The sequence below is a fragment of the Myotis myotis genome, unplaced genomic scaffold (genome assembly GCF_014108235.1).
Source record: "Myotis myotis isolate mMyoMyo1 unplaced genomic scaffold, mMyoMyo1.p scaffold_m19_p_9, whole genome shotgun sequence".
Classification (NCBI taxonomy): Eukaryota; Metazoa; Chordata; class Mammalia; order Chiroptera; family Vespertilionidae; genus Myotis; species Myotis myotis.
The window spans coordinates 47,501,907-47,525,260 of NW_023416401.1; the positions used below are offsets into that span (position 1 = coordinate 47,501,907).

Here is a 23,354-nt window from a genome sequence, read left to right on the forward strand (position 1 = left end):
AGTGACTTGCTTTATGCTTCTAAGAAGATCAAGAGTCCCTTTAAAGAAAATTACATTGCATGGGTTATTTTTTTTAAATTCTAAGAAGTTTCAATCTTTAGAATATTAACATATATGATTATTTCCTACATTTAAGAATATATTACAAATAATAATATATGAATTGCTAGTTCGTTACCAGTTTTATACGAGATTCTTCTGCCAAATAAGGAAAAGAGCTCAGTTATTTCTCTTTATTGTCTCTGCATTTCAGGTACAATTATCATTATTTTGTTATGGCTAAAGCAGTAGGGTCATCTAATTTAAACACAGATTTTCCACTATATCCACTTTCCAAATTTTAAGGATCCAACTTTCTTTTTCACTTCCACCATGTTTAATGGAATCTAGGCTCAACATCTTCAAATCAAACCATCATACTTAGACTTCAACTATTTTCTTTTAGTCTCTCCCATCTTTAATTCATGCTTACATTTATTGGTAACTTTAGGTATCAGAATGCTTGAGTGAAATTGAAAACCTCTTTTTATCAAATTTAATTTGGGATGGTTGAAGGGTACAATAAAAAATAAATCCATGAATATTGAGAATGTATTTATATGAATAGAAATTTGAAAGTTATATGTACTGGTAAAAGAACTTCCTAAGATATATTTAAGGGACAATAATAGATGCTCAATTATATTATTAAGGAAATGTTCAGATTATAAAAATGAAAGGTGGAAAGGTGTTCATGGGATTTTCTACAATTGGGAGAGTCTTATGTTAATACAAAGTATCTTGAATTTTGTTTTTGAAGGCTTATACCGCATGAATGTCTCCGAATCTGCACCCATTGGTACTTCTGTAGGAACAATCATGGCACATGATAGGGACATAGGAAAGAATGCAGAAATGGATTACAGCGTTGAAAATGATGAATCACAAACATTCGACATCATTACTAATAATGAGACCCAAGAAGGCATTGTTATATTGAAAAAGGTAGATATATTAAAATTATTTGCTTTGCAGAATAATGCAAAATCAAATCATAAAAACACATGATTATTTTGTATAGGCAGTTAGTTTTGCTTTATTAAGTAATTGAAATGATAACCTGTGCTTTATGATTTAGAAAGAAAAGGTATTTAGAGATGATATTTAGTTATTACAAAGCTTCTATTTATACGTAGAGCATTCCTTTTGAAAAGATCTTAAAATACAGGAAATTAATTCTTAATTTTATAAGATACTTTTTCCCAGAAAAGTGTAATTTTAACCTAAATTTAAAAAATATAGTTATTATCCCAAAACATTTTGTAATAGATAAAAATAACAAAGTACAAGTAGGAGATTGTTGTGCCAATGCTGAATAATAATATCAGAGGGATCCAATAGATAAAAAGTAAAACCAATATGCAGATCATGAATAATAGAAACCTACATCATCTTATTAATCAATATCACCCCAATAAATTTAATAAAAAGGAAAAATTTAAAAAAAGAACAACCTAAGGGAGTGAAAAGGTAAAACCTAACTATAACTGAGATAATGTAACAACAAAAACTTGCTTTTGCTAAGTAATGTGGTGGGTTACTGAAGCCATTTCTTTTATGCACACTGTATTTCTTTGTAGAAAGTGGATTATGAGCAACAGACCTACTATAATATTAGAGCAAAAGTTAAAAACCGCCATGTTGATGAGCAGCTCAAGAAGTATCACACTGTGGCTTCCACCACTTTTATTAGGGTCCGGGTGGAAGATGAAGATGAACCTCCTGTCTTCCTCCTTCCGTATTACCTATTTGAGATCTTTGAAGGAAGCCCACAGGGATCATCGGTGGGTGTGGTCTCTGCCATTGATCCAGATGACAACAGAAGTCCTATCAGGTATGTCTGGAAGGCCAACTTTGCAGTAATGAGTGAATGAACACAGACTGGCTTAAATATAAGATGTGAATGTAACAAGGATATGTCTATATTTCTCTGCATAGTACCTATCAAATTTAGCAACAATTTAGATAATTTATAATAGGTGACCTCATTATTGGTTAAAAAGCAGTAAAATAAGCAATTGCAAACATGCAAGAAATAGGCAGTCACCATCTAAAATTGGATGCAACCAACTCCATTAAGTGGGTTAAGGAGGTGAGGGTGCCCAATCAAAGAAGAAACAAAGTTGATCCAAATGTGGTGTATTTAAATATTGTTTAAACTAAATAATATTCAAAAATGTAGAAAGTCCCCTAGCTGGTTTGGCTCAGTGGATAGAGCATCAGCCTGGGGACTGAAGGGTCCCAAGTCTGATTCTGGTCAAGGGCACATGCCTAGGTTGTGGGCTTGATCCCTAGTAGGGGTCATGCAGGAGGCAGCCAATCAATGATTCTCTCTCATCAGTGATGTTTCTATCTCTCCCTCTCCCTTTCTCTCTGAAATAAATAAAGATATATTTTTTTAAAAACTGTACAAAGCTTTTTATAGGATACCACTTAAAGGAATAAAAATTAAGTCTAATTGGTTAGAAATAAATATCTGTGTTACATTTAAACTGTACTTGCCACTATTAAACTAGTCTGTTACATTCATGTACTCAATTTTCTTCTTTAGTTTTTTCAGTATTCAAATTGTAGGCCTGGTTAGATATAAAAGCAAAATCTGTTACATGTTCCCTTAATTATCTATTTTCCACATTCAGAAAATTCTACAAACTTCCCTGTATGTATGACGATGCTGGCTCTGCTATGCGTTTTCGAGTGTGGGGGAGGCTACAGAGAGGAGAAGGAGCTTCTTTGCATTTGTGAGACAGAGCAATGCTCACAGTTTTCCACAGTAATTACTAATAAAAACCATCTCCTAATTTGTAGATATAGTTCCTATTTAGTTATAGTAATTTTAGGAAAAATATTTCTATTAGAGGCCTAGTGCACAGATTCATGCCCATTGAAAAGAAATTAATTAGAAGGTGGCCGGTGGGGCCTGACTGGGTGAGCAGGGCCAGACACGCCCTGGAGCCAACCTCCCATGGTCCCTCCCCAGCCAGCCGCACCTGGGGTGGCGCTGGGGCTCCAAAAGCATCTGTGGAGTGAGCGGGGTCCCTCCAGCAGGTGGGATCCCTCAGCCTGGCCTGTGGGTTTGGGCCGAAACCAGCAATCTGACATCCCCCAAGGGGCCCCGAAGTGCAAGAGGGCACTCTGAAAAGTTGCTGTCACTTGGAAGCTCCTGCATTGAGTGTATGCCCCCTGCTGGTCAGTGTGCATCATACCTATCGGTCGGTTGGCCAGTTGGCCAGTCACTTAGCCTTTTATATATATATATATAGATGTTATATATATAATTATAACCCAGTAAATCAATTGTTTAGATTTTTAAAGTAGTAGATATATTAACCTATTTATTGTTCTCCCTTAGAATACTTAAGACTAATTTTTTAAAATGCTTTAATTATTAAGCTCTTTATTATTTTATAATTTACAGAAACTTGTTGAAAACAATTTAAACATTGAATCTTAGTGATGCAAATAAGGCAATGAATGATGAATGATTTACAATGCCTGTGAATGTCAATAAAAACAATGGCATGATTCTAAAAGATAATACAACATTATTAGAGTTGTGTGTTTACTACTAGTGAAAATATTAGGCATATATGAGACACACCCAAATATTAACAGAGGTAATGTATTTTATAGTATCACTTCTGGTGGTTATTTACCTTATTTTCTACAATATATGTTTGGTAACAATTGTTATTTTTACATCAAAATTAATTACCTTTAAAAATAGTTTGTGAGCACCTATTAAAAATACCTTTCAATGCCTTTTCTAGACGAAGATTTATAAGTATCTTATAAATAAGATTGCTTTTCATATATTGCTTTCACAAATGTTTTTTCTATGTGGATAGCAAATGTTCAAAATATATCATGAAAACAAAGTTAAATGTATAGAGACTTAGCTTTCACATGTCTCAGTTTCTTCTGTGAAGTGGGGATAGAACTTTTGTAATCGTACAAACATTAAGAACAAGATATAAAAGCATCTGGAGAAGAAAGCCTGGAAGAATCATTTGTTTATATCATTCCTTCAAGAGCCATTAACAATGAGAAAACATTGCACAGTCACATTTTAATCATTAAGCTTTTGAAAAATAAATTTATTGGTGTAATGTTGGTTAATAATATCATATAGGTTTCAAGTGTATATTTCTATGATACATAATCTTCATATTGCATTGTATGCCCACCACCCAATCTTCTGTCACATTATACCCCCCTTTACCCTTTGCTTCCCCCATTCCCTCTTCTCTCTGGTGACCATCATACTGTTGTCTGTGTCTATGAGTTTTGTTTGTTTTTCTTGTTTGTGCATTTGTTGCTTTCAGTTTTATATCCTATATATGAGTTAAGTCATGCGGTTTTTATTTTTTTCTGTCTGACTTATCTTGCTTAGTGTGATATTCTCTAGATTCATTCATGCTGTTGCAAATGACAGTATTTAATCTGGTTTTATGGCTGAGTTGTATCTCATTGTATATATTAGAATGAAGAGTCCATAAAAGGACATTTGAAGTGAACCAAAGATTAATTTTCTAAGCATCAAAACTCTACTGTTTAAGCTTTTTAGCCCAGGCATTTTATGAAATATACTAGAGGCCCAGTGCACGAGATTCATGCATGGGTAGGGTCCCTAGGCCTGGACAGAAATCAGGGCTGATTGGGGCCTTCTGGCTGCCAGACAGGGCCTTCCTTCATTTCCCGCTAGCCCCTGGTGGTCAGCACACGTCATAGTGAGCAATCGAACTTCTGGTCTCCCAGTCAAACTCCCAAGGGGACACTTTGCATATTAGCCTTTTATATATATAGATTGCAGACATGTGCTCTTTCTTAAATCTGTTTATTGATTGTTACTTAAAATGTTAATGTTGACTCAGGATCATAATTTTTAAAAACTTTAATTTGGAAATAATCTCTAACATTTGATTGGTTTTATTTCAAATGGTGTATTGTAGAAAAGGATATTTTAGATGTTTAAAACATATAGTAACTGTTAAACTAATGTTTCATTAGTCAAAAAATCTCTTAAGTAGGAAGTGTGACCATCTGTGGTTCTGTAAGTAAATTGATTATAAAGGTTTAAAAGTGAGTAGAGTTAAAACTGAGTTCCTCTAAAGCTTAGTTCTCTGTAATTCTGATTCTAATTCTTCCTGGAACACCAAGCTAAAAATTACTGATATTTTTAGAGACCTATCAATTCAAGATTAAAATGTTCTGATCTTTTGCCACATGATTTTTGGCAAACTTCATTGATGTTTCATCAAAGTCATCTGGAATATCTGTGCAATGAGAAGCCATCACCAAACCCTAGTCATTACTCGTTTTTAATTTTTATTATTAATCATTTGCAGGAAGGTAAACTTTTGCTGAGTACGTCAAAGATTTCTTTCATTGTGGATTTGGAGATCAATTTCCAGGCTTTTGCATGAGAGAATTTTATGATCTGACTTCTTTCCATGTATGATCTAATAGCACATTAGATCTACTAACCTTACTCCTGGTGTATCTATACCTATCTATATGTATATATGTATGTATGTATGTAGGTAGGTAGGTATGGATCTAAGTTTATCATTTTCTAATGGCTATTCCTATAATACCAGCACCATTTATTATTAAAAACCTAGTTTAACTTTCCACAGAGATTTGATATGCCACTTTCATCATATCATGAATTTTAAAAGTTGGTTTACAGTTGTGATGATGCAAAAGTTTATTCTTTTATTATAATTTATTAAGTATTGTATTACTTTCCATATGGACAACCATCAATCTACTTTTGCCCATCCCTATATATATGTTTTATTTATTAAATATTATCAAATTGTTTTATTTCAGCAAACAAAAACAAGCAGTTTCCCATAGGTCAGCTATCAAGTAATTATAATGTGATACTCAGATTTAACAAGCAATTATGTGGTGTTGGAAAGAGACTCAGAACAGTTTAGGCTAAGAATATGTTTTATCTTGCTTTAAACTTTTTAAAAAGAGGTTCAAAAATTAATTTTTATTCCCATTTTATTCCCATTTATTCACATTCTCTTCTTTCTCTTTATAAATGCAATTTGCCATTTTGTTTTAAACTAGTCACTCATTTATTAAAATTCTCTCTTAGAAATGAGTGTGAGTTTAGATTGAGCATACATCAATTTAAGTGTTTTAGTGTTTTCCCCCCAATTTCCTCTGAGTTGAATCTTAAATATATAAATACACCTTTCTGAAACTGGTCTGAATTTAATTATCTATGTGGACATGCACTTAACAATTTGTCTTGTTGCTTTTAAAGAGATGTTATGTATCACTGTTATACAGAGTAAATAAAATTGAGGAACACTTTATTTGGTTCAGGTATTCTATTACCAAAAGCAACACGTTCCAAATTGATGACAATGGCACCATCATCACAACTTACCCTCTTGACAGAGAGATGAGTGCTTGGTGCAACCTCAGCATTACAGCCAGAGAACTATGTAAGTACTCATTTGAGAACCATACTTTTTAAACCATTCAATAACTTCTGAACATAGCGACAAAAACTAGTTTAAAATGTTACTAGTATAAAATGTTAGAATAAAGTTTAGTGATATTTTGTATGTCAATTCATACATGTATATTTTTATTACTTTCAATTAACAATGCCTGCTCATTCCTATTATAGCTTTTAACTCATTTCACAATTTAAGTTCAGTAATAATATAAGCAAACTTCCTGAATCGTGGAAAACAGGGCATCCCATAAAAAGTGCTATAAAAAACCCTGTTGTATGTGTTCACTACCTAGAAGCTTGCAACACAACAGGTCTGTTGATTGTAGGAAAGAGATGTTGCCTTGTAACATTTGTTTTATCAGCAAATGAAGGTCACTGTGCTTAGTCTGGTTCCTGGAAAACTTCCTGAGTGAGGCAACAAGCTATTTCCCAGCATGCCAGCTAAGTGAATAAAAATACTAATCACTTTAAAATGAAGCTGTGAAGATATATGTATGTTTTACATAGTCATGTCAGAGGTTTAATTTGAACTTAATTTTAAACAGATTTTTTTCAGAAAAAAAGAATACAATATTTAAATGAATTGCTTACTAATTTTTCTTAAATTTATTTGTGCCTGCAATACTTTTTCTAGTTTATTTAAGCAAAAAGTTATTCTATGGTGATATATTATATGTTTAAACCATTAAAAGATGAGCCTTAAATTTTGAGTCATCCTATCTTGAAATCTCTAGAAATACTTTTTAAATATGTTAATGTCTTATTTTATCCATTTATCATGATTATAAAACAATAGACAAGAGTCTTAAAATAACTCTTAATGGTTTATGTATTTCCTTAAAGCCATGAGTTTTTCAAAATCTCATCCCAACACAGCAAGAGAGGTCTATAACGGTGGAATAGAGAGAAAAGTCATTGATCAGTCTTATAATTGACCAGAATGTGATGTCCCTTAAAGGAAATCCACTAATTGCCAAGACAGAAAGAAATCTAACCCTTTATACACCCAGGCAGATATAGCCCATTGCAAGCAAGTTCTCAAGATAAACAATTAGGACTTCACATCAGGTGTCACACATAATTATTTAAAATTCACTAAGTAGTTAGAGTGACCATCTGTGTTAGCTAATTTACTTTATCCAAATGAAAATTAAGCTTCTCATTCCTGTATGATAAGAGGTAGTTTGCTACTTGGGTCAAGGCCTTTGCTAAACTTTGCCTCCTCCCCAGAAACTGGAAGGAAGCAATGCTTCCTGCTTGATGATTACATTCCAAAGAGTTGGCTCCCAATACTTGAGAAATACAAACCTGGATTGGAAAGTTGGCAAGAGGTTTCTTTAACTTTTATTTTATGTATGTATGTATATATGTATGTATACATGCATGTATGTTTAATCTTCACCAAGGATATTTTTTTCGTTATTTTTAGAGAGATTGAAAGGAAGGGGAGAGATACTGAGAGAGAAACATTGATGTGAGAGAGACACCTTGATTAGTTGCCTTCCGCATGCACCCGGAGCCTGCAACCCACGTATGTGCCCTTGCCTGGAATTGAACCTGGGGCACTTAAGTAATCAGGCTGACGTTCTATTTACTGAGTCATACCAGCTATGGCTCTTTAACTTTTAAAAGGCTTACATATATTTTAAAGAAGCAGAGACATTATAATTTTAAGTTTTCTAGGATAAATGTTTTATGAGGAAGGAGGGACAGTCTTTTCCCTTATTTTCAAAAGAGAGAATTGTCTCTTTAAAAAAAATTGTCTTTGCATCTTTCTGATGATTAGTGACTTTTGAGCTTTTTTTTTCATATGACTATTGGCCATCTGTACATCCTCTTTGGTGAAGTGTCTATTTATGTCCTTTGTCCATTTTAAATCAGATTATTTGTCTTCCTTTTGTTGAGTTGTATGAGGTCTTTATATATTTTGGAAATTAACACCTTGTCCTATGCCTCATTGATAATTATGTTCTCCTGTACAGTGGGTTCCCTTTGCATTTTGAGGGATGGTTGCTTTTGCATTGGCTACCATCAATAAATCAACAAGTATTGGCAAGGATTTGGAGAAATGGGAACCCTGGCACATTGCTGGTGGAAGAATAGTATGGAGAATAGTATGGAGTTTCCTCAAAAAATTAAAAACAAAACTGACATTTCATAGTGATCCCACTTTTAGTAATATATCTTAAGAACCCCGAAATACCAATCAGAAAGAATATATGCACCCCTATGTTCATAGCAGTGCTATTTGCACTATCTAAGAAATAGCCCAAGTGCCCATCAGTAGGTGAGTGGATAAAAAAGCTATGGTACATTTATACAATGTAATACTATGCAGTTATAAAAAAAAGAAAGATTTCTTACCCTTTGAGACAGCATGGAGGGGCCTGGAGAGTATTATGCTAAGCAAAACAAGCCAATCAGAGAAAGACAAGTATCACATGATCTCACTCATATGTGGAATCTGAAGAACAAAATAAACGGAGGGACATAATAGTTCCAGAGGCATGGAAGCATGCACCAAGCAGACTGATGGAGCTCAAAGGGAAGGGAGGAGAGGGGGTGAGCAGAGTTTAACCAAAAAAGTATCTGCATATATGCATAATCTATGGACACAGACAAGAGTGAGGTGAAGGCCTGGGGTGTGTCAGGAACCAGATGGAGGGAGGCAATGGAGGAAAAATGGGAAACATCTTTAATATTCTCAACAATAAAGATTAAAAAATGTCTGCATTGAAATTAAAATTTTAAATATAATGTTTTTCCATGAACAAATGAGCATGTAAGTTATAAATAGAAACATTGAGAAACAAAGGAACCTTACTCCTCCTATTCTTTAGTTTATGTGCCTTTTCCACAGCATCTACACTAATAAAAGAGAAACATGGTAATTGGCATACGACCGCTACCCTTCCCATTGGCTAATCAGGGCGATATGCAAATTAACTGTCAGCCAAGATGGCGGCCAGCAGCCAGGCAGCTTGAAACTAACATGAGGCTTGCTTGCTTCGGTGACGGAGGAAACCAGCGTTCCCTGCCTGCCGCTGCAGGCCTCTGAGTGGGCAGTTTAAGAAACTCTGTAACAAATACCACAGGGCTTCAGCCAGCAGGATGGCAACATTGTAAGCAAAGGCCAGAAACCTAAGAGCTGGAGCCAAGCCTCAAAGCTAAAGCTGGCCCAGAATAAAAAAAGAAAAAAAGTTAAAAAGGAGTGGTTGGGAGCTTTAGTCACCCCCAGCCTGAAAACAGCCCTCAGCCCTTCACCCAGGCTGGCCAGGCACCCCAGTGGGGACCCCTACCCTGAAGGGTGTGTGACCAGCTGCAAACAGCCCTCAGCCCCTCACCCAGGCTGGCCAGGCACCCCAGTGAGGACCCCCACCCTGATCCAGGACACCCTTCAGGGCAAACCAGCCGGCCCCCACCCATGCACCAGGCCTCTACCCTATATAATAAAAGGGTAATATGCCTCCCAGCACTGGGATCAGTGGAGCCATGAGGCCTCCCAGCACCGGGATCAGCGTGACAGGGGGCAGCGCCCAAACCCCCTGATCGCCCTGTGGCTCTGTGTGTGACAGGGGGCAGGGCCACAACCTCCCTATCCGCCCTGCTCTGTTCCTGACAGGGGAAGGCGCCCCAACCCCCTGATCAGCCCTGCTCTGTGCCTGATAGGGGAGAGCTCCCCAACACCCCCCCACGGGCCCTGCTCTGTGTGTGACGGGGGGCAGTGCCCCAACCCCCTGATTGGCCCTGCTCTGTGTGTGACAGGGGGTGGTGCCGCAACCTCCCCATCGACCCTGCCTTGAGTGTGACAGGGGACGGTGCCCCAACCCCCCAATCAGCCCTACCCTGAGCGCGACTGAGGGTGGCATCACAACCTCCCAATCTCCCTGCTCTGTGCATGACAGGGGGCAGCACCCCAACTCCCCAATCGGCCCTGCTCTGAGCCTGACCAGGGGCTGCACCTAGGGATTGGGCCTGCCCTCTGCCACCCGGGAGCAGGCCTAAGCCAGCAGGTTGTTATCTCCCAAGGGGTCCCAGACTGCGAGAGGGCACAGGCCGGGCTGAGGGACCCTCCCCTCCCCACCAAGTGCACAAATTTTTGTGCACCGGGCCTCTAGTTTTTAAATAAAAAGAGGAAAGATTTAAAATAAAGTTATACAAATATAGAACATATTATGCTGCAACTTGCATTTCACAAAATATGTATATCATTTCTGGTTAGTAGATAAATAACATAATATTTGATATTTATTGCTTCTTTATATGCTAAATGATCTTATAAATGCTTTATATGCATTAATTTATTTAATACTTATTAAATAAATAAAGTTCTGTTAGTAGTTACTAGTATCATTTGCATTTTACTGAGAACTGAAATAAACAGTACTTAAATATTTTTTTCAAGTTGAGAACCAAGATTAAAATCCATTTTAAAGCTCATTATATTAATACATTTGTTACAATGACTCTTTCATTTTTAATAAACACACAGAATTTCATAGTATGGTTATAATTTATTTTGCCAATTCCCTTTTGATATACATTTAGATTATTTTGTTATTTCGGTGTGATGCAAACAATTCTGGAATAAATTAATTGAATCTTATATTCTTATATACTGTTGCTGAGACAGGATAGTAGGAAGCTAGAAAAATTCCTTGGCAAGTGGAATGGGGAAACTAAGACAGATAGTTTACAGTGATTCTCAACCTTCCTAATGCCTCCACCCTTTAATACAGTTCCTCATGTTGTGGTGACCCCCAACCATAAAATTATTTTCGTTGCTACTTCATAACTGTAATTTTGCTACTGTTATGAATCATAATGTAAATATCTGATATGCAGGATGTATTTTCATTGTTCGTGACCCACAGATTGAGAACTGCTGTGAGGCTGAGTAATTTACAGCCAGATAATAAGTCACAAGCTTTTATCTTCTCTAATCAAGTACACAGGAGCAAACAGTTTACACATTCCAGACCCTGGTGGGGCAACACTGTCTCATCTGGTCCCTCTTTGGTGACATTCTTTGAAGGTGAAACTGACCAGAGAATGACCATGATCCCTCTATATGCTCATCTGAATGAATCAGCATATTAAAAGACACACCTAGAAAGTCAATGACTATTTTATTTAGATTCTCCCCTAAGAACTCCCATAAAATTCCCACCTTTGAAAAACAGATAAAAACTCTTAGGACAAAGAACTCAGTGCGCACTCTCTCCCTTGAGCATACCCATGCCTTCCTCCCCCCACTCCTTCTTTCCTCAGATGGGCAACTTTGCTTTTTTTTCTCCTAAGCAGTAGAGGTTCCCAGGAGAATTGCAACCAGGGAAGCAGTGGGCAGCAGCAGCTTGTCCTGGACTAACCCCTTGAAGCTGTCTCTAAGGGCACTGCTTTTGCCTCTGTAGCTTGTTTTTCCTGAATCCATGCAGCCCGGCTGGGTCACTACTTCTGCCCTTTTGACTTTCTTTCTAAAGGGCCAACGCAGTCATGTCTAGGCTAGTCTAGACTCCCTCCCTTTCCAAAGGGCCAAGGCAGCTCTGCCTAGGTTCACTCCTATTGCTGGGATCTTGCCTCTTCTATCGCAAGCCCTTTCTTAATTTCAATGTCCCCAGCTTTAATGAAGGCACTCTCAAAATCATTCATGTCCTGCATGAAGTCAAGGACCCACACATTCCAGATCGAACTTAGGTAGACCCACCTTGGTCCCAGTCCCTTTCTGGTGACAGTGCCCAAGCTAATTATGTGTCATTTAACTTTCACTACCTATTGCCAGATTACATTCTAGAACATGTGTACATCCCATTATTTCTCATTACTCCCCCATCACTGGGTCTGTTTTGCACATTTAACATAAATTACATGGACCAAGTAATCATTCTCCTTACTTCTGGTGAGCAAAAATCTTTGTGAATACTGTTATTAGAGAACAGCATCTCTTAACTGTGGGCTCTTTTTCCTCTTAGGACATCTGACAATGTCTGAGGACAGTTTTAATTATCACAACCAATGTGGGGATCATGACTAGCATTTAATAGAAACTAAAAAATGAAGCTATGCATCCTACAATGTACAGATAACCCCTCAAAACAAATAATTATCTAGTCTAAAATATCAATAGTGATGAGGTTAAGAAACCTTGGTATGAATCATTTGAATTTTCTCATCTGTGAATTTGTGGTTTGGGAATGAATTGTCTTTTTCATATCATTTGTCAGGATTTGAAAATGGGAGGTATTAATATTTCATTTTGTGATGCAAACACCTTTTCTGATCACTGTTGTTTGGTTGTTGTTTTGGCTTTTTTTACATTTCTTTTGCCATTAAATAATTGTTTTTAACCATATCTTCCCAGTCTTTCATGGTTTCTGTATTTCTTGACTCACTTAAGAAAATCCTCCCAACTCAATGTATGCATACTTAGATATTATGTTAATTATCTTATTTTACCATGTATTTAGATTATATTTCATGTCCTGTTTTTGTTTTTGAAACTATACTGAATGATGCTCTTCATTGAGAGTACTGGATGCTGGCTTATTACCTGCCTTTTCTACTTCAGCTATGAGCTTAGACAAGTCAATTATCTACAATGTATAAAATTAAACATTTTCTCAATGATTTTATCAGTAGAGCTGGGGGAAGGATAATAGCACATATTCATCATGATTAGATGAATTTATACAAATATTTAAAAAACTTCCTGGGTTTTAGGAAGATGTTTATATAACTATCTTCTCTATTACTTGTTCTCATCAGCTCCTACATCTATGGCAGGTACAAGGCACTTGATAAGTATTGGTTGAGTTAAATATGTTGATAACCTTCTTTTCACTCTGTATTATTGATAAATATATGAATGATATAGACAGCCTGTCTTCAGATATCTTTTATTCAAGTGAAATATAACATGCTAATTTTTTTTTTAAAAAATTGCCCCCTAAAGACAGCATTATCTATTTGTATTCTGTTTGTTGTAGATAATGAAGAACAGACTTCTGAAGTCCCTGTGTATGTACAGGTTCTTGATATTAATGATCATGCTCCTGAGTTCCCTGAATTTTATAAGATTTACGTTTGTGAAAATGCAAGCTCTGGTCAGGTAGGAACTCATAATAAATTGCTGACATATTAATCACATGCTTTTATGTTGTGGGTTCTGTATACCTTAAATTTCTTTTTAAAAGTGTCACACTTTGACAGTGTTTCTCTGCAATGCTGAGTGTAACAGACATCTTATAACTCATTCAGAACCTCTTAAGAAGGAAATGGGCCCCATGTGAAGAACTTGTAATGCACAACACTAGTCTTAACTATCACTGCTAATATTAATAAAATTACTTTTAACAAAGGCCAGTTCTGCCCATGTACTCATCTAATTGTATTTAAATTTACTAAATCCTTATAAGACAGGAATTTTAGAGTACAGGTTGTATCATTCTTTTCAAATGACTCATAAAAAAAGAAGACATAATTAAACACCTACCTGCACACATAAAATCAAACACAACAAAGTTATTAAGCATATGGCTGTAAATATCAGATGTAAATTATAATTAAAAGTAATTTCTGAAAATATTAAAAGGTAATAACTCAGAAGTTGTGTGTTCAGGAGTATAAACACGCTGTTAATTTATATAATGAACTTTTGATTTCCAAAATTAATCACAATCTCACTATCTGACCCTGACAGCATATCTTTTTATTTCTTTTTTGACAATAAGGAGCCACTTGACTGACACATCCCTGTCTAAAGAAAATAATTAATTGAGATCTGATTTGTTCATAGCTGCATTACTTCACTTCTTATGATCCAAGAGAGAGGAACTTATCTGAGGTGGAACACTTTTCCTATAATCTTTATGGGTCAAAGGAAAGCATGTACATTGTCCCTAAGCTTTAAATGCACTATTTCCTGAAATAAATTTAAACAAACTCATTACTTTAGCAAATACTTTAGTAAGACAATAACTTCTCCACAGTTACGCTCTCAGTATAAGCAGGGAATGTATAATTGCAGCAAATCATAATGGCTGTCATTCAGATGGGGAAGGGAGAAGGAGAGAAGGAAGGGAGAAATCTAGACTGGGAGAATGGGAGGGAGTCTTGACATAGAGCTACAGTGCTTTGAGATCTTCTAACAAACTTAGCTTATGAAAACCATCTGGCTCATCAACAAAAATACATTCATTATGTGATAGCAAAACACTGTTTTGATCAGGGCAAGCAAAGATATTTTTAAGCTGAGAAAATATGTTAATATCTCTATCCATTTGATAGTTATCCTCTGCAATGTTCATAAAGATTTTGGTAAAGCGATTTTAATAAAAAAATCTAATAACAACAATGACAGTGATCTTTTTCCTGAATAAAAAACACAATAAAACAAAACTTTTTTTCCCCCTAGGTGATTCAGACCATCAGTGCAGTGGATAAAGATGACTCCATAGAAAGTCCAAATTTTTATTTTAATTTATCTGTGGAAGACACAAAGAACTCTAAATTTACAATCATAGATAATCAAGGTAATTACATTCATTCTTGATGGCTTTTGACCCATTTTCCTAGCATTGTGGTTTATTTTAAGCAAACTTACAGCATTGCTTTTTATACTTTAACTGCATACTGATAATGTTGAGACATAGAGCAAGAAGTGGAAATGAAAATGGGAAAGAAAACCCAAAGTCAAGTTCTGAAAATACTATCTCCATTTTCTACTGGATTTCTTGAAATTAGAAGCACTTTTTCAAGTCATGAGTGGCTATAAATCCTTAAAAAGTTTGAATAGCTTTGCAAATATAATTGCAGTTCTGACAGAATGGTTCCTTTCATGTCATCAGGTAACTCAAATTTCAATCTATGCCTGGGGATCAGAGTGATAGATACTTAACTTGTACTCATGTTAGCTCGATTAATTCAAAGATATTTGGTGTCATTAATTCTGGCTATAACTATATAAAATAGGTTTAATATTATTCTTTTTCCTTCAAAATGAAATGATTATATCAATCTAAGAACAAAATGTTCTAAAAGATTTCATGTGGAGAGATAAAATTTCCTTTCCTTCCATATAGAAGTGACTAACTTTATAGAGTCACTCTGTTATTTTTTTTTTCTTTAACTTCAGTAAAACATTTTTATCATCCTATGGATTTCTGTTTTAATTCTCCTTTATATCCCAGATATGAACCATAGTCTTTATTATTCAAGAATCTATAACCAATAGCAGCAGCTGTTCTTCCAGAAAACAGGTTAATCTTTAATCTTGGGGATCTTTTGTTAGAAGAATAAATGCAGACATGTTATCTCCTTTTAGTCCTGGTCAAATTCCCCAGGGAAGGGAGCTCAAATGAACTTAGGATAGAAAGCCCAAATATCAACATAAGAAATAATAACAATGTACTGGGGCAAAATATAGATATTGAAACAAAGAAAATAATTGATTTGGTTTAATGTTTGTGATTACAAATAAACTATATATTGGAAAAAGTGTAAATTACATCACATTATTTCTCTCTGATAACTATAATCAAAAGGGTTTTATAGACTTCAAGAGCAAGATGGAGAATTTGTTTTAAAAATATTATTTGAGAAAAATTATAAGTAGGCATACATTTCAAAAGACTTCCATTTTTTTAAGTTTTATAGATTATCTTATAAAGTTTGTCTGATTGCTACAGAAAATATTTTTTTCGGAGATAGAAATACAAAAAAAAAAACAACAGAAAGGAAAATGCATATTATATAGGTGTAATAAATTGAACTGAAGAAAAGTTATTTAGATATTTCTATCCTATTGCCTCTAGTATATATGCCTGGTATGAGTTTTTTATGTATTGTTGAAAAAATTATGCGCGTGGATTTTTGTTTTAGATAACACAGCTGTAATTTTGACTAATAGAACTGGTTTCAGCCTTCAAGAAGAGCCTGTCTTCTACATATCCATCTTAATTGCCGACAATGGTATCCCATCCCTTACAAGTACAAACACCCTTACCATCCAAGTCTGTGACTGTGGTGACAGTGGCAGTATACAGATCTGCCACAGTAAAGATATGCTACTCATGGAACCCAGGACAGAGATCATGACTGCCGTTCTGATATGCGCTGTGATAATAATACTTGGTAAGTAGTGCTTAACTGAACATCTCTTCATTTATTGATGATAACATAAATATAGAAAATAGATAATTTTTATTATAATGATAGCAATATAACGTGGCTGTGTGTGTGCACATATTTAATTTCTCTTCTGAATGTATTATAATTCTTAAATCAAGTAAAGTACATTTTAAAAATGATAAATATGAACTTCAAGCTGAAAATCAAAAATTCTTGAATTATATGAGTATGTATGTATGTGCTCATTTGTTTAGGAATGTTTTTGACACACACACATTGCAACATACATAGTTATGTAAAAATTAGTAGCAATAATGGTGAGCTTCTGCTGAGTGCTTATTACATTCCAGGGAGTGTCTTAAGTGCTTTGCATATATATTGCAATTTGATCCTTAGAATAATCTTATGAAGTAGTAACTATTATCACCTGTGTTGAATAGACAGAGAGTGAAACTCAAAGTATTGATGTTTTGAGATTCCATAACCATAACCAACCATGATTCAATCCTACACTGCAACTCACTCTCAGCTTTGGAGTATTAAAAAGAGAGTAAATGTTAGCATGGAGGGATGTAAACAAGAGACTTTTACTTAATCAATGTGCTAAACACAAAAGAAATTGCTGTCAGATAACTCCATTATTTCTTGTTGTTGTTGTTATTATTGTTTTCAAAAGAAGATAAGTTATACTCATTTTACTGATGAAGCAAATGAGCCCCTAAATGTTTTATGTAGTCAGGCTTTCAAGACAACAAATGATTCATTTCGCATAAGCTTTTACATAATCTATCAGTATCTATAATCTAAACCCTTTTCCTCCATACCTCATAACTATACATTAAAACAACACAACCTTCCTAAGTCTTGAAAGCAATTATAACAGCCACTGTTCCAAACTTATGGCTCAACTGACATAAAATATGTTTCAGGACTTGCTTTGCCTTTGCTCGCCTCAACTTTCTCAAGGCTTCAGAACCCATGCTATCCTCTCTTACCATCCAACATTCTCTTATACATACCTTCAGTGTTTCCTGTTATGTTTAATGATCTTGGATCATAAAAATGAATTTAGAGCTACATAGCTAGACATCAGAATCAAGAAGCAGTTAAAACAGTGTAGTTTTGGCAAGTACTGAATTATTAGACCTAAACCAAGTCTTGAAATTCTGCAGGTAAACCAAGGGCAGCTGCACAGGCATAATATTTAAAGGAAGGAAAGTGGGGTCCACCAATGGCAGTTTCCTCTGAGTGCTTCATAAGGACTGTCTCCAGTTCATAACTTTAGAAATTATTTACTAGACTCCTTTCAATTTCAACTGTATATCTCAAATGAGATTTTGTTTGTTTGTTTGGTTGGTTTAGGGTTTTTTTAATTCTCACCCAAGGATATCTTTTCATTGATTTGAAGAGAGAGAGAGAGAGAGAGAGAGAGAGAGAGAGAGAGAGAGAGAGAGAGAGAGAGAAAGAAATGAGAGCAAAATATGGATTTGGTGTCCCCTATGCTCCTGAACTTGGGGTCAGGCTCTCAATCTAGGTATATGACTTGACCAGGAACCAAACCCCAAATCTTTTGATGTACAGGATGATGTGCCAACCAACTGAGCCACCTGGCCAGGGATCAGGTGAGCTTTAAAGTGCAGTACCTAAATTTAAACATGATGACCTTATTTGAGTCAAGAGCAGTGTTTCAATATTTTAAAAGTAAGTTTTATATAAATATCACCTAATGTATTTATCTTTGTGACAATGTTAATGGTATTGCTTCAGTTTTTGTTCTAGTCCTATCTATGAAATTCTGAACAGCCACATAAGATCCAACACTGAGTAAGAATTGGTTACACACACACACACACACACACACACACACACACACACACACACTTTCTTTAAAATCTAGAGTGTACTGAAATCGTTCCATTTCTACATGTTATTAAAATTACCTTATTAATAAATATTGATAGTGGATATACCAGTGTTATGATTAAAAGACTTGATAGTTTGGAATTTCTAAAATAATGTGGTGTCACAAACTGCAGATTCTGAACTAACTATCTGATTTTGAGTGCCAGCTTTCTGTTTCCTTGATGTGTGACTGAGTGTGTTATGGAACATCCCCAGGCTTCCATTTCCTCAACTTTAATAGGGAATTAAGAATAACATATGGGTCTCACAATTAAATTAGTGAATAGATTAAAAGCTTTTAGAAAAATGCCCAGTGCACACTTTGTAGGCAGTAAATATTAACTTAGAAAATAATGATACCACCAAATTTGCCTCAATGGGGACTATCAAACTGGTCCATTTTGCTTAATTTCTATTAACCTGACTCTTTGGTTACTAAATGGACAAATGCAAATAGATTGGAAAGTATTCTCATATTCTGCTTTGTTCTATTTCCAATATATAAGAAAAAAATAAAATTTTAGAGGTTTTAAATTGATCATCATCAAAAACATGTCACTATATTTGTATGATGGTTTTCTCCTCTAAATCATCAACCAGGAAGTTTGCTATCCATCCCATGTCTTTCCGCAAGCCCCTTTGGTAAATCTTCAACAACAAATATATCTTTTTTTGTCTTAAGATAAAAAAATCAAATCTTATGTCTTGATCTTGTCACAAAAGCAAAGATTGTAAAGTTTATCATAATATGTCATGTTATGTTATGCTATATTGTGTTAATATTTTGGTATGCTTTGTTTGTCAGGGTTTATTTTTATGATCCTACATCTACAACAACGAAGAAAACAGACTCTATTTCCTGAGAAAGGTAAAGATTGCAGAGAGAATATATTCAAATATGATGACAGGGGGACAGGAGAAGAAGATTCGGAGGCCTTTGCTGTTGGAGAGCTGAGATGCAGCACCTTCCTGAGGGAACCTCGGACCCGGAAAACCAGATCTGCAGAGATTAGGAGCTTGTGCAGGATGTCATGGCAGGTTGGCCCAGATGATGCTGTAATCAAGGAATTCATCCTAGAAAAGCTGGAAGAAGCTAACACTGATACTTATGCTCACCCTTTTGACTCCCTCCAGACCTATGCCTTTGAGGGAACAGGGTCCTTAGCTGGATCCCTGAGCTCTTTAGAGTCATCAGCCTCTGGTGAGAATGAAAATTTTGATTGCTTTCATGATTTGGAACTTCCCTTTCAAATATAAGTATGTATGTTTGGTTCTGCTATGCAGTCAAATAATTAGCGCTTGGGGGTACAGGGGGAGGGTTGGGTGTAAAAAAGCATTAAGGGGAGGGGGGAAACACAGACAACTGTATGATGATTACCAGGGGAAAAGGAGGGTGGGTGAGGTAGAATGGGGGATAAATGGTGGCAGAAAGAGTCTTGACTCTGGGTGGTGAGCGCATGATGCAGTGTGCAGATGATGTATTACACAATTATACAGTTGAAACAAGTATGGTTTTATTCACCAATGTCACCCCAATAAGTTCAATCAAGATAAAAGTTTGAAAATGCTAATGTGTTTTGAGGCAAACTGGGAGGCTCTTGGTAAAGAGTTGTAGGTTTCATTTCTCTGAGAGAAATATAAGACCTGAGTTATAGTGTTTTCTGATTTCCTTGGAGCAAATACTCATGGTTATTTCAGGCTAGCCACATGTTGTCACTGAATAATGACATGGAGAAAAATGCCAGTGCAAGGCCCCTTAAGCACTGCACTGGCATATTCTCCTGGCACTCCCCCCCCATACCATCCAATACAAATTCTCAACATTTTTGAATGTTTAATGTGGGAAAGGCACTAAACCTAGAGTATCTTAATATTATTTCATTTATGCATTTATTAAATCTTACCAAGTAAGAGTAAAGTATACATGTGTGTTAAGTTCGTGATACTATACACAGATAAACTTAAACACCTAGGAGAATCTGAGTAATCGTATAAAACTTGAAAAGCTATTTCATTTACATAAATAAGCAAGTTTATTAAAAGGATTCTATGATTCATTCTAGTTTGATATTTTTAAATCTTTGTCAAGACCACATTTTAAAACTGATTTCACATTTAGACAGCTAATCTGTATATGCTAATTAATCAAAGATACAGTATATATGTATTATTTTTGATATTACAGCTTTGTATATAAGTTTTATTTACTTTGTTTAAAAGTTTTTCATAATTTGTGTTCCTGTGTAACCAAAATGCATCTTTATTATGTCACAATGCAATGACAGAGTATTTGTCAACATTTACTCATCATTAAATTTAAATGTTATAAAAGTGGTGGAAAGTGTGAAATAATATAAGTAACTTTTTATTGCTACTAAAATGAGAGAAGCAAATAAAAGAACTGTGTTCAACCTTGAATTAATATTCATTCTAAGTATTATGATCAACTGCACTGAATCCTACCATGCACAGCAATAAAATTATCAACATTTCCTTTTTATTAAAAACTTGGAGTATAACTTGGTCTTTGATGTCTTTTTTATTATGGTGCCGTAGACCAATTCCAGCATGTCATAATTTTAAGAGTTTCATCAAAAGGTTGATGAAACGTGGGGACTCAACAAGGTTGAGTCACACATGTAGTCACCTGTTGGAAATGGCTAAAGGCATTTCCCCAAACCTGAATAGGAAACTGATTGTGGCTGCCAGACAGTTAAAGGGCATCTTAATCTACATGTTATTGCCTCCTACTGGCCAAACACCTGAACAGCCGTAGGCTATTCCCCCATTCTGACAATGGACTCTGTACCCTTTGATACCTTACCCATTGAGGTGTATTATCTCCACCTTGCCTTAGGACAAATTGTGTTAATAAAAGCAAGGGTCCTAGACAAGGAGGGACTCTTCAGTTCCTTTAGCTGAAGATCCTCTGACCCCCAATCCCTTTCAAAATTATAACTCATCTCCGGACTCTTTATTAGTCTCTGGATTTCTATGTCATCTGCGCACAGCCTTTTCCAGATTCCTGAACCCTTCTTGATGCTGGGACATGAACCCCGGCATATTATGGAATATAGAATTAGGTGCAGTGGCTATTTTTATTGTAACCTTATGAAGAATAGATGCTAAGCTGCTACACATAAAGCTTTATGGTAACATTAGATCATAAAATAAAACTTTTAATATTAATCAACTTTTTAAGAATGATCCTTATTATTCTATTCAAATCAAGGTGGAATTCAAAATTCATAGTTTAAACAAAAATAAAGTAGTGAGAACAATGTTCTAAAATTGGTTTATATGTTCACTTTTACCTGATCTGAACGAAGTTGGGCATATATGTTTAAATAAAATATTTTGAATAATTTTGAGCTAAAGTTAGAGTAGTTGAATTGCTACAATATTTCCCCTCTGTACTTTGAGCTGTAAACATCCACACCATGTAAATATCCACACCAATATCAATCAGATACTGTTATGTTGGTGACACAGATATCAACTTTACAAAAGCCTGAGAAAATCAGACTTGAAATAAAATTTAGAAAGACATTGAAAGTAGACAAGAAAAAGTAGATAAGCTGTAGTAAATCCTTATGCATTCATATTATTATGTACTTAGGAGAGAGTAAGAATATTAAAAGAAAAATTTTAAAGAGTGAAAACTTGCAAATAAAAATTTATGAGTACAGATGATATTTGTATTTCTACCATATTATCATAAAATTTGAAAAAGTATAGCTAGGGAAATTTGTTTAAGTTATTCCAGGCAGGAATCTTCCCTGTATTTAAAAATTAACACAATGTAATGATGGTTGAAGAACTTGAAATAATGATAAACAACAGATGAAGCAATCTATGGAAAATAGATTATTAAAAAATAGAAATAGGATGGTCTGGTGATGCAGAAGATCCTGTCATTGAAAACCTTATAAAAACTTCTCAATTTGGATGAACACATTATAAAAGTGCAATACACACACACACACACACACACACACACACACCAGGTTTCACATTTGTGCTCAGGTGTATTAAACAGATGTGTTAAAATAAGTTCTGGTTTAGTTAATGATGGGATTGTCAATCATAGGGTACATGTAAGAGCACACCTGGTTGCATAGCTATTTTCTAGTCTAAAAAGTATCCTTTTGAACTGCATTAAAAATGCTTTCTGACTCGAGAAGCTGTAATATCCTAGATATTGTACTTGGCAATATCTCAATAACTATTTTAATCTCTTCCTAGTCACATCTGTGTTTCATACCAGTTATATTCTAATCTAAAGACTTGGCATTAAGATCTCATTTTTAATTTTAATAGGGGCTCCATCAATGCAGATATTTACAAAAACAGCACAGCCTCATGTTAATCCCCAAGTGTTTCAATACCACCCTTAGTTAACTCACAGGATTAGTTGTGAATCTTAAATTACTACTGGTTGAGACAGAAAAATATCTAGTTGTTTATATAAATAAAAAAAGTTAGCAATAATAGATGTGCACAAGCTTGAGCCTCACAGAGCTGAGTTTGAATTAATTCACCTTTATCTGAAAAACTGAATTTTGTAAAACTGCCTAATCTTTCTAATCTGTGACATGAGGTCCAGTCTCCCTTTTACCCAAGATTGTTGTGAAGAGTCAGTCAAACAAGCAGCACAAGCATTAAACAACAGCGTCATCACCAGGGCTGATGCTATTCTGCTGGAACACGATGGGTCCCCAGGGCTTCAAAGCACATTTCAAATACAAATCAGTGTCCTATCTGATTACCCTATCCTTGCTTTTGATCACAGTCTCTTAACCTG

General features: G+C 35.2%; 1 protein-coding gene across 2 annotated transcripts in view; it reads left to right on the forward strand.

The window, feature by feature from the left end:
* The window catches only part of CDH19 (cadherin 19), a 62,908-nt gene extending 41,940 nt beyond the window's left edge, over positions 1–20,968 (forward strand). The window contains exons 6-12 of one of the 2 annotated variants that reach the window (XM_036323262.1): positions 800–984; positions 1,620–1,873; positions 6,385–6,506; positions 13,507–13,628; positions 14,934–15,051; positions 16,400–16,651; positions 19,356–20,968. In XM_036323262.1, the coding sequence (XP_036179155.1) occupies positions 800–984; positions 1,620–1,873; positions 6,385–6,506; positions 13,507–13,628; positions 14,934–15,051; positions 16,400–16,651; positions 19,356–19,807 (1,505 nt within the window). In that variant the 3' untranslated portion in view covers positions 19,808–20,968. Of the gene's footprint in view, positions 1–799; positions 985–1,619; positions 1,874–6,384; positions 6,507–13,506; positions 13,629–14,933; positions 15,052–16,399; positions 16,652–19,355 lie in introns of those variants that run through there. The other variant, XM_036323263.1, reaches the window with a different exon arrangement.
* The last annotated feature ends 2,386 nt before the right edge of the window (positions 20,969–23,354 follow it).